Here is an 18,956-nt window from a genome sequence, read left to right on the forward strand (position 1 = left end):
AAGTGTTTTTCAGTTCTACCCTCAAGTTCCCCTAACAGGCCTGATTCTAATTCCCTGCTTGGCTAGGTAGCTGCTCACCCAACCTGTGACTGCCTCACCTGTACTTGGAATCTGTTTAATCAGTGGCATCCGAGAAAATGCTAATGGAATGTCTGTCACAGGTAAAGTGTTTAGCACTGAGAATATTTAGAGCAATATGCCAGATATGGGGCTACAGGGAAAGGTGACAAAGAAAATATGCCATGATGAAATGTGCTGAATAAAGTGTTCTACAACCAACTAAACCACTTCCCTTGTTTGTTTTTCTAATGTGACCTAATATAAAAAGAACTGTGCATTTTATCTAGTTTTATTATTTGCTGTATTTGTATTCAGTAAAACTGGATTTTAACCCCTTTGCTGCTAATCTTTTTTGACACTCCTGTGGTAAGCTGATTCCAATTGAACACTAGTGTAAATCATTTTTCTGTAAATGACCCACACAACATACAGTATCTATTAAGAAAAGACCCAGAAGATTCTTAATATACAACAATTTTTATATTTTATTGCATGTGAGAAAGCAGCGACAAAAACAAAAAATGTTAAAACAAATGTATATTTTTGTTATGGTTTTAGTAAATAACATTGCAAATAGCTAAGTGACAACTGTTGATACTCGGATCACCTTACTAAATTGTTATCAAGGGTATACAAATGTAAAAAAAAGGAGGGGCCAATAAATTTGTGCTAGAGTAGAAAAGTACATTTGCTTGCCACGTGACCACAGTCACTGCAGTGTTTAAATTGTATGCTCCTTCTGAATGATGAAGGAAAATATTTGCATTTTATAACACCTTAAAGGGACATAACCCCCTTTAATCCCCCGCCCCCCAAAAAAATAAATCTATCATAATTCAAATACTGCAAAGAAAATGTGATAGAATAAAATTGGAAAAACATTTTTAAAATTGTATTCACGATCTGTTTAATGAGTGGGAAAAGCTTCCAGTGAGATGAATAGCTTTGGCAGTAGCTAGAGTAAGGGATGCCTTTTGGGATCCTTTGCATTGACCAGAATATTTGGATTTACACTTCGTTTGGTTCCATGTAAATGTATGCTTGTCATACCGGCTACTGTGTGCTAAGAGCATTGTTTGATTAGTTTGGATTTTCCATAATTTATTCAGTACTAGGATTTTTATGGTTAAAGGTACATTAAACAAAATAGGTGCCATATGATGAAGTATTCAATGCATAGGTAATTAGATTCACTGTATAAATACTGAAGAAATGAAAAAGTGTAATGTTTTAGTGTCCAGAGGTGCAACCTTTTTTAATCTTGGTTGCCCTTATCTAATCTCAGCTGCTGAGGCCAATAAGTGCACAGCTATAAATGAGTCTCAAGCTTGTGCAAACCACGGCAGTGTGGAATCTCACACTGTCAAGTTTGAAGACAGCATTTCTAATTCTCATGAGAACTGGAAAGACCACAATGTTCAGAGTTAAATGACAGGAAAATGTGACAAATAAAAGGGACAATTAAGTCAAAATTAAATTTTTAGGATACAGATAGGGCATGCAAATATTAAACAACTTTCCCATTTACTTTTATCATCAAATTTGCTTTATTTTCTTGGTATTATTTGTTGAAAGCTGGTTGGTAGTCTCATATGCGAATTTCTAAGCCCTTGAAGGTCGCCTCTAATCTCAGTGCATTTTGACAGTTTTTCAGTTAGATACTGCAGTTCATGTGTGTCATTTAGGTAGCATTGTGCTCACTCTTGTGGAGTTAGAGTCAGCACTGATTGGCTAAAATGCAAGTCTAGCACAAGAACTGATAATGGGGCAGTCTGCAAAGGCTTAGATACAAGAAAATCAAAAAGGTTAAAAAGAAAAAAAAAAAAAAGTATATTAATATCACTGTTGGTTATGCAAAACTGGGGAATGGGTAATAAAGGGATTATCTATCTTTTAAATCAATAAAAATTTTGGGAGGAGCCTGACCCTTTAAACAATAGGTGTAGGCTGTCCCTTTAAGTGTTGAAAGTACATTGATGTTTAATACTCATAGCTGAACAATTTATATTACAATATCAAAAGTGTTTTATGTTCCTTTAATATAACCATATTCTGTAGATTCAAAGCATTTGTATTTTAGCTGCATAATGTGTATTCTTTTTAAATTCAACTATGGCAATTTTGCTGCTTATTTGTATAATCCAATTTAGTATCTATAAAAATAAATAGGACTTAAGTTTTATAGAGTTTGCGTAATATATACGTTGGTAGTCTTAGGTAAATCTAAGGTTAGTGTGTTATATTGCTGGTCAGAGCCATTATAGTGGAACAAGTTACGAGCTCTAATTCGTTTCTGCTGGTCAAGAGAACCAATCAGCAATGGCAGTCACAGCTAAATAATGAATCTTCTGCTGCCGACTGGATCAGCGTCCATTTGTGCTCTGGACCAGCAGTTCTCCACAATTTTAAACAACTTTCAAATTTACTTGTATTATCAAAATGTGTTTCATTCTCTTGGCACCCTTTGAAATAGCACCAATGCGCTATTGGAGCTAGCTGAAAACATCAGGTGAGCCAATAACAAGAGGCATATATGTGCAGCCACCAATCAGCAGCTAGCTCCCACAGTGCATTGCTGCTCCTGTTAGGTATGCTCTATAGGAAAGAATCACAAGCAAATTAATAGGACAAAATTGGAAAGTTGTTTAAAATTGAACACTAAAGCTGAATCATGAAATTCTGGATTTTGCTGTCACATTCTTTATAAATTTAATGATGGGGATCAGATCATTTCACTCTCTCATTTGTGTATATGAATTTTACACTTATAGCTACCCAATTGATATCACAGAAAAAGAACAAAAGAAATGTTAACCAGAGGCTTTCTTGGCTTCAAGAACTAAATGATAAATAAACATAAAATAAAAGTCAACAATATTCCCTTTGTTTGCAAAGAAAAACATGTTTATTATATAGAGGGACTTCCAAAAACCAGCCCTACGAACCTTATACATGGTGCAGTGCTATGAAATGGATACATAAACTTTAAACAAATTGTTTCACCCTCTTCAAGCTCCATAAAATGCAATGTATATAATTGCTTATGACAAAGGAAAGATGTGGCGGGAGAAGCCCCTTTATGGATTATTCTGAGCTACGGAATTTTATTTCTAAAAAAAACCTGCTTCAAAACATCTCCACCACTACTTCCCATTTAATGAAAAAAAAAAAAAACACACACTTGTCTTAATACAAATGTGCTTTATGAAATATCCATATTGGTCAAAAAGAAACATTCTAATGTTATAAGCTACAGCCAATTGTCTTCAGATTGACAGAATAAACTTAATACATTTAGCAATGATTCTTCTGATAACTTTGTTAATGAGGTAGTTTGTCAGATGTACAACAGATTCCCATGTATGCATCATTTAACATCATTATACAGCTAAGTGCACATCAAGGACATTTTAAAAGCAAACTATAATTTTACAGGGTTCCAATAAATACAAGATTTTATTTAAACTGAACAGGTAAATGTAATCAACTTACATTCTCTCTCTTAAAGGCCGGGGGGGGGAGCTTTGCCCAGTAACATACTGGACATTTTGGTGAAAATGTTTAAGATATTTTTTATAAAAGGATTACACATTGAATGTACATACACAAAACATACAGCCCCCACTGTACATTTTGAACATTCCTTAGTTTTACTAAAATTTGAACACCTAACCAGGGTTTTCTATAAAAAAAAAAAATTAAAAAAAAATAAGTGAGGTTCTACTTATTCACTAAACCATTTAGATCGTTGCAGGCACTTTTCTGAAAGTAGCACACAATTTTAATTAAAGATCCAAGTAACTATGGTCATAACAAAGGCGGTTATTGTAAAACAGAAACCTTGAACAGTTTATTTCAACTGGAAATGTTGCTGTAATCAAGATGGTACAGAAAATGACAAGAAACAGGCTCTTAAAACTGCTAACTACAACATCTCAATATCAAAAGGCTTAAAGATGCATTATAAATAATGCTACTACTTCTAAAAAATGTATACCAAGTCTCTAAATTGTCACACCTAAATCAGAAGCCATAAAAGCTTGTCAATATGGTTAATCGAAGACAACAGAAATAGATATTCACACTATCTAAACAATGATTGCCTCCTTCCTTTCTTTACACAAAGACCAATTCATTTTATGAATATGCTTTATCCCCTTGATGCCCAAATAAATAAAATAATTTCACTCAAAGTTGATACAACCTGTTCAGTTTTAATTCACACTATAAACCACTTTCAACAGTGTTTTACCCAATATGTATTGTTTTGTTCAAAGCAGCACTCCATTGAAGTACAAGAATTAAAAAAAATGGCCAAAATACAATTCAGGAAACATTAATAATTCTAACAGCTTGTTGGCGATCTTGTTCATAGCAGAATTATTTCAGAGTAATAAAACAAAGTACTGGAATTCCTGTATGGGATTCTTATTCCAAGAAGGGCATAGGCATCATGGATGGATAGAGTGTGTGTATATCAAACATATATACGCATAACATCTATATCTTTCTAAACAGTGTTTTCTCAACATGTGAAACTACGTTATTTATGGATAGTTGGTCCTTTTTTCTCCCTATCTAAAAGGAGGAAAAAACAAAACAAAAAACATACATACACACAATAATGGTTGGAGATATATAGAGAGATAGATGATATAGATATAGATATAGAGAGAGATAGAGAGATTATATATATATATATATATATATATATATATATATATATATATATATATATATATATATACATATATACATACACATACATACACACACACACACACATACATACACATATATACACACACACTAAGCAAAATACAATGTGGCAAGATTCCTCGCATTGCTTATAGAATAGGTTGTAAAACAAAATTATTCTAATCAGCAACTGTATCCATGTGCCAGAAGAGTTAATGTGACATAATATAATAGCATGATCAAAATAGTGCTTTAAATGCAAGTAGTTTTATGTCCCTAAACAATGGTATACATGCACCTCTCGTTAAAGCCTGTTGCTGGGCATGCCTTTAATTCTGTACATTCAGTAAAACATTTTAACTTGCTTTGGTAAACATTACATGAATTATTTCTATAATTCATGAACATTTGCAATTTGGTTTTCCCAAGGATGCGACAAAAGGAGATTAGCATTAACACACCATTTAAAGGCTTACACTGTAACTTTGTAAATACCAAAGTACTACTAGGTACTCAGCACAGTACTTAAAATAAGAAATAAAAAGTGCCATTAGGTTTTTATATAACTTAGTAAATGTTGCATAAAATAGAAAGGATTGCCAGATCTTCTGGTGTTTTCAAATATGAAAAAGTGCACATACATTATCTGAGAATCAAGTTTGTGAAGTATAAACTGTAAGTTCGCTTGTAATTTGGCAGGAGGCAAAACACTATGGCTAAATGTGTCCAGTCACACAATTTCTAAACTTCCATAGCAGCTTTACTTGTAATGTATATAAAAAACTATTTTGAAATGGGGATGCATTACTTTTAAAATGCATCACTGCCACCAATTTCCTTTGAGTATAGTATTATGGAAAGTCATTTAATTTAAACATGGTTCATTTTTGCAAATTTAAATGAAAATTTACCTCATCTATGTAGCCCCTTTCCAGCCCCTACTGCTACAGGTAGCAGTCAAAGGCTGTATTGCCCAAGACATTAATAGTGAGCGCATTGCCTTAGACGATAGACTAAGGTGCCATGTGCATACAGTGTCTCTTCAAGAGACAATGAAACTTGCAAACACACTTCCATTAAAAATAAATGCAAGCAATACAGCCACACAACCATACTCCTGGGAGGAGGGTGCATATACACCACAGAAATAGGGCAACATTCATTTAACAATATGCAAAAATAAAAATGGTTCTTCATAACCATGTGCAAAAATAGAATTGGTGGCAATGTATTAAATGTCATGTGTTAGACTGACACATTTTAAGACAGCCAATTTTTTGTTGTTTTGAGAATTGGGCCATGGTCCTTTATGAATTTACTGCACCAGCAATGAAAATACCCTGGACAAAAACTAAACAAAAATGTAACAATTCAAAATAAAAGCAATTATGACAACTAGAAATTTTCAACATTAACAGAGTATACAAAAACTAGCCTTTTTGATAAAGACATTCTAATTAATATTGCCAACGCCATCAGGGATACTTTCTTCTTGGATGCTTCCCCAGTGGTTGGCTGAATTGTTTATTTTATTTACTAGAACTGGTCAAACAGTGGAGTCCACTTCTATTGGAAAATCAGTAGAAGCCTTTTCAGCACAAGTAGTTCTCTTTGATGTGTGTTCTGGAGATTCACTAATGACTGCTAAGCTGGGAAATGATGGAGTACCACCAACTGTCTTCTTCCCCGAAGAGTTCTTTTCAGAGCTACCGCAGCATTGCTTGGGCGCACACTGAGTTCTGCAGGACAACTCACACAAGGAAACTCTCGATCCAGATTCAACACTTGAAAATTCTGGTTGTATGGTTGTTGCATGGATCCCTTCATCATGGAAGAAGTCTTTAATACGCTTTGCCACATCCATGTAAGAAGTAGGATCGTGGCATTTGATGTGAGCGGTGGCAATAATGCGACTTTCAGCCAACTGCCAAACATGGAGTTCATGAACAGCTTCAACACCTTCCAAGCTTCGCAATTTTGTTTTTAAAGAACTAATATCAATTTGCTTTGGAACGGTTTGCAAAAGAATAAGGGCAGATTCTTTCAATAGGGGATATGTTGTATACAAGAGTATACACACCATGAAAACACAAAGAGCAGGATCTAGATAAAGTACCCAACAAGGACCAGCAAGTTTGAGCTCCTCATGCTCCAAACTGTTGTTCAGAACATCCAAGTGGGTATGGTTGACGTCTTTGTGATCAGTGCAGTGGTTATTAATGCAAGGGTTGATGCAGTTTTCACTTGTTATACAAGGCTCAAAAACAAAGTAAAACACTAAAGCATTCACCACCACTATGACAGAGCCCAGGGCGTCACCAAGAACGTGTAGGAATACCCCACGCATGTTCAGTTGAGAACCATCTTCATTTTCTTCTGGAGAATTGTTTTCTACAACTTTGCCATTCAAGCGATGTTCTACTGTGCTTTCTAAGTCGGCTGAAAAAGATAAAAAGAATTCATTATCTCAACACATACTGAAGAGAATATTCCATCTCCACTATAATCAAGTATTTAATAGAAGATTTGTGTTTTCAACTCAAGTGACATTATACTAAACATATTCTAAAGGAATCACATTCTTTAGACAGAAACCTATATAGGAAAACAGACACTTAAAAACAACCAAGGTGACATTTAAAGGGGCATAAAACAAGTTGGGATAGAGACAAAATATATTATGTACTTAAATTACTTAACCTGCAAATTTATACTGCAGTGTCTCGCAAATTAACCCTTTCTTTTTAGTTTCTGAATTGTAAAGCTCCAACTCCACCCACACATTTCCCTCTATGGCTGTATCTATATCTATTGTTATTTTGGTAGAATGTAAAAGTGCATAGAGATTATCTGCTGGAACATGCCTAGAAGCTGTGAACTGAGTTGAAATACAATGCCTATGTCTAAATACTGATAAGGGGGGTGAAGTCAACTGCTCCAGACAGTATGGCTTTTTAACCAATTTTGAAAATGATTTTAAAATACTTGCCAACATTTTTTATGCAAACTATTTACTTAGCCTTTTTAGGATATGCACAGATCTCAACATGTTTTTGTGGCACTTTAAAAGGAATAGTATAGTCAAAATTAAAACTTTCATGATTCAGATAGAGCATGCAATTTGAAGCCACTTTCTAATTTACTCCTTTTATCAATTTGTATTAGTTCTCTCTTGCTATCTTTATTTGAATGTAAGCTTAGGAGCCAACCCATTTTTGGTTCAGCACATGGGTAGCGCTTGTTGATTGATGGCTAAATGTAGAACCACAAAGCCAGAAAAAAAAATGTAATATCTTCTAGATTGAAAATATGCCCAAAATAATCTTACAATCAAGAAGATACCACATTTTTTCTGGCGACCAATCGATGAGCAGCCACCAATCAGCAGCTAGCTCCCAGAAGTGCATTACTGCTTCTCAGCCAATCGAAGTATGCTTTTTAACAAAAACAATGCAAATGAAATAGCAATAAATTGGAAAGTTGTCTAAAACTGCAGGTATCTGAATAATGAAAATGTCATTTTCACTTTAATGTCCCTTTAAAAGGGACATTCCGGTCAAAATTTAAATGCACATAGATGAATTGCATCTTTGAAAACATATCTGCAATATACATGTATTGGCAAAAATGCTTCTAGTAAACATTATCACCGATTTAGTGTCAACATTTTTCTCTGCATGTGAAGCATAGATATTGTTACTGCACCCACATGTTAAATACTGCAGCTGCTCAGAGCACCAGTAGGGCTTGTATCATGTCAGCAATTAAATTGAGTCATTACCAGACGGTAAAGCACCTTAGGCTCTCTGAGCAAGTGCCGTGTTTAAAATGCTGGCGCACGGGGCATACTTAAATACACTTTTGAAACAGCTATAGCTTTTATTAGAAGCATTTTTGCCAATGCATGTATATTACAAAATTGCTTCTGTTCAATACCGAAATGCACCCATGTGGTTTCCAATTTTGGCTGGAATATCCTTTTAAATGGGAATTGTACATGCCCTAAATTGTTGAACATGTAGAGTCAGTAGTGCTAAAATTACATGTTTAATATGTTTAACCTTGGCAAAGAGGATAAACACAAAGTCTCACTTGGAAGTCGCAGGCAGCTGCTGCTCTTGAGCAGGCACTGACATTGATTGGCTGGATCATGGGACTGTTGCTGCTGATTGGCTCACAGGCCATGTCTGCTTGGAATCAGCATATGGTTTTCACCAAACAAAATTGTGGTAACACTTTCTGCAAAGTGTCACCAAAGATAGAGAACATGCATAGGTCTGGTACTTAGGGCAATATTTATCATAAGGCGAATGCCTAGATCAGTTGCAGGCTCGATCATTTGAGCCTGCAACATATTTATGAAGCAGCGGTCTAAATAATAAAAGGGAAATGGTAGTAGCACTCCTGGTACAGCTGAAGGGCCCAAACTGGCCCACGGTGCACTCCAAAATGTAAATACAGTGCAGTTGAAGAAGCAGTCACTCACAGGGTCTTGTATCCAAAATAACAATGTATTTGATGTTTCGGGTCACCCCCGTTTTCAAAATAAGCATAATGCTTATTTTGAAAACGGAGTGACCCCGAAACATCAAAAAAAAAAATACATTGTTATTTTGGATACAAGACCCTGTGAGTGACTCCTCCTTCAACTGCACTATATATCTCTATCTCATTTGAGAGAAGGGAGATTGGTCAATTATGCACATTATTCAACTAAATCATACTAAATTACCATGCTTTTAAAGCATTGCATTTGAAGACCCAAAGAAAACAGTGATTTAGTGTAATTTGAATTGTACATACCCCTTAAACAATTTTCACAGGGTAAATTACAGTAAAAGCAAAAAAACATTAAAAAAAAAAAAGTATATTTAAATACATTTTATGGAGAATTTAATCTTCAGTATAATGTCCCTTTAAAACTAAGAGATGTATATTTTTGATCCTAGAAAATGTGTTTATCAACTGACTTTTTGTGTAGGTCCCTATAGTACAAAATAAACAGTATTAGAGAATAGCAATATACTGACCACTGCAAGCCTTGTAATGTGAATTTGATCAGGGTAGATAATAAATGCAGTACTGGTTTCCAAGCATATAAAATGTGTGATGTTATTACACATTTAGCATTTATGAATAATGACAGCTTTATATACCTCAGCATCTGGTTGTTTCATGTATTGGGTTAAACCAGCTGTACTAATGACACAACAAATTTGGTTCACCACAACATGATAGCCCTTAAATCACAAAGGAGGTCACTAAATCATTCCTGGAAACCCACAGATGAGATTCTAGTAAATGAATCTGGTAACAGCCTTAAAAGGTTGGTATTGTATATGGCATAGAGCCTCAATACAGTGCCTGCCTGTGGTTTTCTACCCAGCATTTTGCAGATGTACAGATAAAGAAAATGGATGCCTATAACTAGACTAACACGAAGGAGAATTAAATGACTGCAAAAAAAAAAAAGTATTCACATGGGTAACTATTTGACACTTGGCACCCATTCCCCTTCACGGTTGGATAGGGGGGGGGGGGGGAGATAGTGTCATTTTTGAGCTGCCAAAGCAAATTGTAACAGATTTTGGGCTGCAAGCACCAGGTATGGGCGTTATGTCACCTGTACCAAATGAGATAACGTCTACCAGCAAAGCTTAGTTTATCTTAAAATCAGGAGATTGTGTCAATGGATTAATTTGGATGCATTTGTGCAATAGAATATGCTCTATAACAAGGGTAAGGGAATAGCTTATATTTTCCTCCAGTTTGACATACAGCGGGCTCTAATGCATTAGTAATTAATAATGAATCCTTACACCCGTAATTAGTGTGACGGGAGTGTTAGATACATCATATAACTGGGATTCAGTAATTATACATTAACTCATTGAAGTCAGAGAAAGCTGCAGCGAAGAAGGGGTTAAATCATTAACAATCTAACGTCAGTCCACTCCTCACCGTGTTTGCCCTGCGCTCCCTCCGCGATTACTCCGTGGGAGTTCCCGCAGTTGTCTACCAGAATGTTGGTCTCTTCCCGGTCAATTGCCACACCGTCTCCTGTTGATCTGTCTCGGTTCTTGTGGGGCTTCTTGGCTCCGTGAGAATGCCCGTGTCCTCCCCCAGAGCTACCCCCACCATGGGAGTGCCCGTGCCCATGGGCAAGCCCGGCACTGTCCCTGAACATGCACAGTCCGATCAGGTTAATGAGAAGTCCCCCGGCCCCAACTCCGATGACCACAAGCGGCTGCTCAATAGCTTGCGGCTCTGTGAAGCGCTCTATGGCTTCCAGCACGATGGTAAAGCAAAGGGCCGTCAGGAAGATGGCGTTAACCAGAGCACCGACCACACCGGCCCGGATCCATCCGAACGTGTTCTTGTCTGTGGAGCGGGTTTTCTGGGCAAAGCGCACGGCGACCAGGCCTACTACCAGGGCGATGACATCTGACAGCATGTGAAAGGAGTCGGACAGCATAGCCAGGGAGCCGGTAATGCGGCTCACCACCACCTCCACCACAAAGAATATGAAGGTTAGGGTGAGCATACATAGCAGCCGCACTCGGTTGGATTCCCACATGGTGACCGGTTAGAGAAACACAATGAGCAGTTACTAGTGCCCCTGCCAACCGCCGTGAGTGCTACACCAAATGTCAGATATAGTGGGGAGAGTCCAAAGGTCGCACGGTATCAGGGAAGGCTGCCGGCAGCCTGATAAGATAGGTCCGCTAGGGACCGGCGGCTCAAGGCCGCTACTCAAACCCAGTGAAAGGGCAGGGAGATAAGAACACAACCGGAGACCGGCAGCAACATCAGCGGTTTCTCTCTCACTGGGCATCTCTGACGTCCGGAGGAGGAAAATAATACAAACTTTGCACCCGAAACCGTCTTTTCCACACGGAGCAAGCAGGAGAGGTTTAGCCCTGCCCCAATGCTCGAAACTGATTGGTCATAGCGAGGATGGTGCGTGATTGGTCAGGGGTGGTGTCCCCCCCAAGATGGAGACAGAGTACCTCGAAGTATCCTAGTGACAGGGACGCCTACTGCAAGCGGATGCTAACATTTGATTGGCTGAGCCGGAACCTGTTCTGCCAAGTATCTTTCTTAGCTATACCGAGTGATAAGGATAACCTGACAAGATGGCTTCCTCCTTTATAACGTTGCTAGAGCTCTGGTACACTAAAATAAGATAGTAGAAGGGCATGACCTTATTTAACGTTATCTTTACAAATGAGAAACTTTGCATTATATATATATATATATATATATATATATATATATATATATATATATATATATATTGTTACGGTTGCCTCCAGGCTGGCTGGAAGTTGGACCGTAGAAAAGGATGCTCCTAGCGCTCACCAAAGGAGCAGCAGCACCGTGGACACTATAACTGCTGCGTAGCCACCATAAGTAATGCAGACTCTACGAACCACCGCTGCTGGGCTGGTATCTCGCCGTCTGCTCTGCGCCCTGGACCTATGACCAGGCTCCAGTAGGTGAACCTCTTCCTTCTGTAGCTAAGGGAGTATGAAGAGCATAGCAATCCCTGTAGTGATTATAAGCTGTATCCTACAAACATGAGTCAAAGCTTCAAGTTAGAGGGTCAACATAGGTCTGATGTGCTGGAGCACACAGCCTGCTTTTATTCAGGTTACATGCAAACAGGACACTCTCAGGGGGAGGCATAAAATCCCCCATCACACATTTGATATTAGATAGAGAGACACTCCCTTTGACAGGCCACAACATTTACTTCAGCAGATAACATTACACACAATAAAACAATGCAGTCCACCTTATCAATACTAGTCTGATTAGACAATGGGAAAGTTGATCACTAAACCTAATTAGAGCTAATCCCAGCAGACTTGTATTTAGAATAGGTTTCTTGAAGCTGAACAAAATTTAACTCTTAATGGCACACAATGAAACTGAACCAAGTGGGAGAAAGCCAGGGACAAGTCATTTCACAGGTCTGGGGACATAGTCTTAAAGGGGCATTGTTCATCAAAGTCACAATATGTCCCCAGACGGTTCTTAAAGGGCCACACACACCCAACAAAAGTCAATATGTCCTCAGGGGCACAATCTTCCAGGGGCCATAGTCATGTGGCAGGAGGCTGGCAAATAGGCTTCTCCAAAATGCAGGGAAGCAGGGCAATTTTCCATTTAAAGGGCCAGTTACAAACAGCAGTTTGTAACATATCTCCCCTTTTGGAGGGAGACTAACCAGGCACCTGACCTTCTGCCGGTCAGTGCCCAAGTTAGTCTCGCAACCCACCCACAAATAATCGCTAGCAGCAAAGTAGCCCCCCCACAATACGTAGTACTGGCCTGTAAGTTCCAGGTTGCAGGATGAAAGTGCAGCATCCTCGGCCTTCCTGGCGCAGCTGGGCAAATAGCGGATGGTACTTGGGGGGCAGAGGCCAGCGGCACTCTGCCCTGGTGCCAGCGCTTCTGCTGGGGTGAGGGGTTTGTAGGCCAGTTCTGTAACAAGGACAAGGTCTGTAGGGCAGAGGCCAGCAGCGCTCTGCCCTGATGCCAGCTCCTCTGCTGGGGGAATTGGGGCATAGTCCTGCCCGGTGGCAAAGGGAACGTGGGGGTCAGTGGGGGCCAACATCTCCACTGTTAACCCTGGGCCCAAGTTAGGAGTTAGCTGGGGAGGGGGAGATTGGCTTACCTCCTCCTCCTGATACTCCGGCGGCCGTTGGGAAGGGAGGTTGATGCTCTCCGCTTCCTGTGGAACATGCTGCGGCTGGGGAGAGAGACCGGTTGTCTCCTCTCCCTGGAAGGCACACTCCGGCTGGGGAGGGAGGTCGATGCTCTCCCCTCCCTGTAGCTGGGTCTGTCGCTGGGGATCTGGGCCGCCTGCCCAGCATCCCTGTAGGGCCGGTAGAGAGACTGCGGTCCCATCTCCACCTGCCTGCTGGGGGTCCTCCCAGGACCAGTCTATGAGGCCTGCTGCCTCTGGTATCTCTGGTTGGGGAAGGAGACCGGTTGTCTCTTCCCTCTGCACAGCATACTGCCGCTGGGGAGGGAGGTCGCTGCTCTCCTCTCCCTGTGGAACATGCTGGGGCTGGGGAGAGAGACCAGGTGTCCATACCCTCAAACTCCACAGTTGGCGCTCAAAGGCTCGTGCCGCTTTGTTCTCCGTATCCAATTCCCGGATGATGCGACTGACTACCTCCTGCGCAGGGTCTGGACCATATCGGACTAGCCGCCTCTTTACCTCTGGAACGAAATCCGCGCCCTCATAGCGACGGATCAGGTTGAGGTGCTCTTCACAGGGTTCTGACCAGTATCTTGTCAGCTCCATGCTGCTGTAGGTAGGGACGCTGCGCAGTGGCTAGCGTTGCCCTCAATAACTTTCCTACGATACCAGTGCTGCTGTGGTGCTGCTCCTTGCGCTAGGACGCCAATCCCACCGCTGCCGCCAAATGTTACGGTTGCCTCCAGGCTGGCTGGAAGTTGGACCGTAGAAAAGGATGCTCCTAGCGCTCACCAAAGGAGCAGCAGCACCGTGGACACTATAACTGCTGCGTAGCCACCATAAGTAATGCAGACTCTATGAACCACCGCTGCTGGGCTGGTATCTCGCCGTCTGCTCTGCGCCCTGGACCTATGACCAGGCTCCAGTAGGTGAACCTCTTCCTTCTGTAGCTAAGGGAGTATGAAGAGCATAGCAATCCCTGTAGTGATTATAAGCTGTATCCTACAAACATGAGTCAAAGCTTCAAGTTAGAGGGTCAACATAGGTCTGATGTGCTGGAGCACACAGCCTGCTTTTATTCAGGTTACATGCAAACAGGACACTCTCAGGGGGAGGCATAAAATCCCCCATCACACATTTGATATTAGATAGAGAGACACTCCCTTTGACAGGCCACAACATTTACTTCAGCAGAAAACATTACACACAATAAAACAATGCAGTCCACCTTATCAATACTAGTCTGATTAGACAATGGGAAAGTTGATCACTAAACCTAATTAGAGCTAATCCCAGCAGACTTGTATTTAGAATAGGTTTCTTGAAGCTGAACAAAATTTAACTCTTAATGGCACACAATGAAACTGAACCAAGTGGGAGAAAGCCAGGGACAAGTCATTTCACAGGTCTGGGGACATAGTCTTAAAGGGGGCATTGTTCACCAAAGTCACAATATGTCCCCAGACGGTTCCCAAAGGGCCACACACACCCAACAAAAGTCAATATACTCTCAGGGGCACAATCTTCCAGGGGCCATAGTCATGTGGCAGGAGGCTGGCAAATAGGCTTCTCCAAAATGCAGGGAAGCAGGGCAATTTTCCATTTAAAGGGCCAGTTACAAACAGCAGTTTGTAACATATATATATATATATATATACACATATATACACACACACACCAAAATAACCATATTGCATTGAGCAATGATACTTTTTTTATTGGACTAACTATACATTAATAAGTACACAAGCTTTTGGAAAAAATCCTTCCATTCTCAATTCTGAAGCAATATTTTCACACACTTTCTTACACACACATACACACACTTTCTGCTGTTGTTATAAATAGTATCAAAGTTGTCATGTTACACTGTTTGAGGATTGCTGAATACACTTTGGGCTTGATTTATGAAGCTGAGAATGCAGGTCGGGAACCCATATGGTGCCACTTCCTACTCTGGCAGATTAAAATCACCCTAGCTGATCTGACTGTAGTGATTTACAACCCCTGCTGTTGCAGAAAAGCATTGTTCAATCTTAAAGTGAATGTAAACTTTCATGAATTAGTGCCTGCTTTTAGAAAATACTATTAAAAACAGGGGCACTTTCATTCATGAACGTTTACATTGCAGTGTATTTTTACAAATACTTACCTTTCTCTTCAGCAAAGCCCGCCTGCAGACCCCCTGTACTTACATCACCAATGACGAAACCGGCTTCCTCCAATAATGGCCCCCCCCCAGAGAGTCCATTTCGTGAGGCCACACCGTTATTGGAGGAAGCTGGTTTCGTCATTGCTGTGTAAGTACAGCATGAGAAGCGGGCGGGGGATCGCTGATCCGGCTTTGCTGAAGAGAATTAAAGTGCCCCTGTTTTTAATTGTATTTTTAAAAACCCTTCACTAATTCATGAAAGTTTACATTCACTTTAACTTCTCCCAGTGATTCTTGCATTGCTGCTGGGAAGTGCAAGTGAACAAGTTTTCTGTCTGGGAAATTGTCCACCTATTGTTTCTTAAATGGGGGCCTATACATTTTTAAGGTCACCCTAGGAAATGAAAACTGATCATGTGTAGCACCTAATGTGGCCCTTCCAGTTCCATATTAAAATAATTAAAATGTTATTACTAAGGTTAATAATCTTAAAAAGACTAGATCTCATAAACTACATTTGTACTCTATATACAGAATTACTGTAATTTCTTATATAAGAGAATCTTAAAATGTGATATATATATATATATATATATATATATATATATATATATATACACAGTTTTGCTCATAAGTTTAAATACCATGGCAGAATTTATGATTTTTTGGCCATTTTTTTTCTTTCACTCATGGTTAGTGTTTGGCTGAAGCCATTTACTATAAATCAACTGTGTTTACTCTTTTTAAATCATATTGACAACAGAAACTACCCAAATGACCCTGATCAAAAGTTTACATACCCTGGTGATTTTGGCCTGATAACATGCACACAAGTTAACACAAAGGGGTTCAAATGGCTATTAAAGGTATCCACCCTCAACTGTTATCTGTTTGCTTGTAATTAGTGTGTGTGTATAAAAGGTCAATGTGTTTCTGGACTCCTGACAAACCCTTGCATCTTTCATCCAGTGCTGCACTGACGATTCTGGATTCTGAGTCATGGAAAAAGCAAAAGAATTGTCAAAGGATCTGCGGGAAAAGGTAGTTGAACTGTATAAAACAGGAAAGGGATATAAAAAGATATCCAAGGAATTGAGAATGCAAATCAGCAGTGTTCAAACTCTAATCAAGAAGTGGAAAATGAGGGGTTCTGTTGAAACCAAACCACGGTCAGGTAGACCAACTAAAATTTCAGCCACAACTGCCAGGAAAATTGTTCGGGATGCAAAGACAAACCCACAAATAACTTCAGGTGAAATACAAGACATGTGGTATGGCTGTTTCAAGATGCACAATAAGGAGGCACTTGAAGAAAGATGGGCTGCATGGTCGAGTCGCCAGAAGAAAGCCATTACTACGCAAATGCCACAAAGTATCCCACTTAAAATACGCCAAACAGCACAGAGACAAGCCTCAAACCTTCTGGCACAAAGTCATTTGGAGTGATGAGACCAAAATTGAGCTTTTTGGCCACAACCATAAACGCTACATTTGGAGAGGAGTCAACAAGGCCTATGATGAAAGGTACACCATTCCTACTGTTAAACACGGAGGTGGATTGCTGATTTTTTAGGGATAAAATCTGGAATTCCGGCGATGTCACAGTAAAGAAGCAATTTATTGCTCCAAAGGTGGTAAAAAAGTATTTTTAATAGCCCAACGCGTTTCAATGTATGCAAACAGCTTTTTCAAGAGCAAATTTAAAACAAGTAAAAACAGTTGAAAAAATTTGTGAAATGTTTTCAACTGTTTTTAATTGTTTTAAATTTGCTCTTGAAAAATTCACATATGGTTGAATAAAAAAGTACATGTTGCTATTGACCAGAAGAAGAAATTGGGCAAGATTCTAAAAAACTCATCAGCAATGAGAAAAATCATCAGTTTATTTTACTGAGTAATATATATAAGTTAGTGTATCTCCTCATATTAGTGAACTCTCCTTACTGAGAAATACAGTTCTTTTAAAAAAATCCCTGAGGGAGCCTCATAATTCTGACGAGGCATCGTATAGAATCTTGCCAGACCAGAAAGCGCTAGAGAATTGTGGCTAAAGATTTAGGGGTTGAATTATCAAGCTTTGAATGGGGCTTGGTGACCCTGTTGCCGCACGAGCCTTCAGGCTTGCCGGAAACAGTAGTTATGAAGCAGCGGTCTAAAGAACACTGCTCCATAACTGGTCCGCTGCCTCTGAGTCTGCGGACCACAATCCGCTCAATCCTATACAATTAGGCTGATTGACACCCCTGCAGGGGGCGGCATTGCACAAACAGTTCACTAGAACTGCTTGTGCAATGTTAAATGCCAACAGCGTATGCTGTCAGCATTAAGCGATGTCTGTCGGACATGATACGCTACAGCCTATCATGTTCCACAGACATTGATAAATTGGCCCCATAGACTTCAGATAAGATAAAAGGGTAACATTTTTATAGTTTGTGTAATTTAGGGTCTGGTTATGTGTAGCTGTGTTATTTACAATAAAAAAGGGTTTCATATTGGAGAGGTCACGGGGGGATAAAGATCTAATAAGGGGCGGGCTACTAGAAATCATGTAGTTTTGTGTTTAGAGTTAAAGGGATTCAGATAGAGCATGGAATTTTTAGCAACTTTCTATCTTACTCCTATTATCAATTTTTCTTCGTTCTCTTGGTATCTTTATGTGAAAAGCAGGAATGTAAGCCGGCCCATTTTTGGTTAAGCATTGGGAACTAAATGTAGCCACCAATGGGACATGAAACCCATTTTTTTTTTCATGATTGAAATAGAGAATACAATTTTAAACAACTTTCCAATTTACTTCTATTATCTAATTTGCTTAAATCTTTAGATATCCTTTTGTTGAAGAAATAACAATGTACATGGGTGAGCCAATCACATGAGGCCTCTATGTGCAGCCACCAATCAGCAGCTACTGTGCCGATTTAGACATGCATTTCAACAAAGGATATCAAGAGAATTAAGCAAATTAGCTAATAGAAGTAAATTGGAAAGTTGTTTAAAATGGCAGGCTTTCTGAATCAAGAAAGAAAAATTTGGGGTTTTATGTCCCTTTAAGATGTAAAACGTCAGTAGGTGGTAACATCTCTGCAGGAAAATGTATTTGCAATCACTGCAAGGTTACACAATACAATTACTTGCTCTCAGTTTCCTTCTGATTTCTATTACTCAGATTTGAGCATGGAACTCCCCTTATGCAACTAGTGCAAAACTATTTAATATGCATTTTCCACACGACCCTCTCCTATGACTCAGCAAGAGAGAGATCGGAATTTCACGGTTCTCACTTCTGCAAACACATACTTTTTTCTCTATAAAAAGTAAACTATCTGCTAT

General features: G+C 39.4%; 1 protein-coding gene across 1 annotated transcript; it reads right to left on the reverse strand.

The window, feature by feature from the left end:
* Positions 1–518: 518 nt before the first annotated feature.
* Positions 519–11,671, reverse strand: SLC30A1 (solute carrier family 30 member 1). Its single transcript, XM_053712412.1, has 2 exons — positions 10,720–11,671; positions 519–7,197 (listed from the first exon to the last, which is right to left on the reverse strand). Exons 1-2 carry the CDS (start codon positions 11,333–11,335, stop codon positions 6,305–6,307), a joined length of 1,509 nt encoding a protein of 502 aa, XP_053568387.1. The 5' UTR covers positions 11,336–11,671; the 3' UTR covers positions 519–6,304.
* Between the last annotated feature and the right edge of the window lie 7,285 nt (positions 11,672–18,956).

This window comes from Bombina bombina, chromosome 4 (assembly GCF_027579735.1).
Source record: "Bombina bombina isolate aBomBom1 chromosome 4, aBomBom1.pri, whole genome shotgun sequence".
NCBI classification, from domain to species: Eukaryota; Metazoa; Chordata; class Amphibia; order Anura; family Bombinatoridae; genus Bombina; species Bombina bombina.

Coding starts and splice junctions, on each gene's coding strand:
- SLC30A1 (XM_053712412.1), bottom strand. CDS start 11,335: ATGTGGGAATCCAACCGAGTGCGGCTGCTATGTATGCTCACCCTAACC. Junction 7,198..10,719: donor GGGAGCGCAGGGCAAACACG/GTGAGGAGTGGA, acceptor TATCTTTTTCAG/CCGACTTAGAAAGCACAGTA.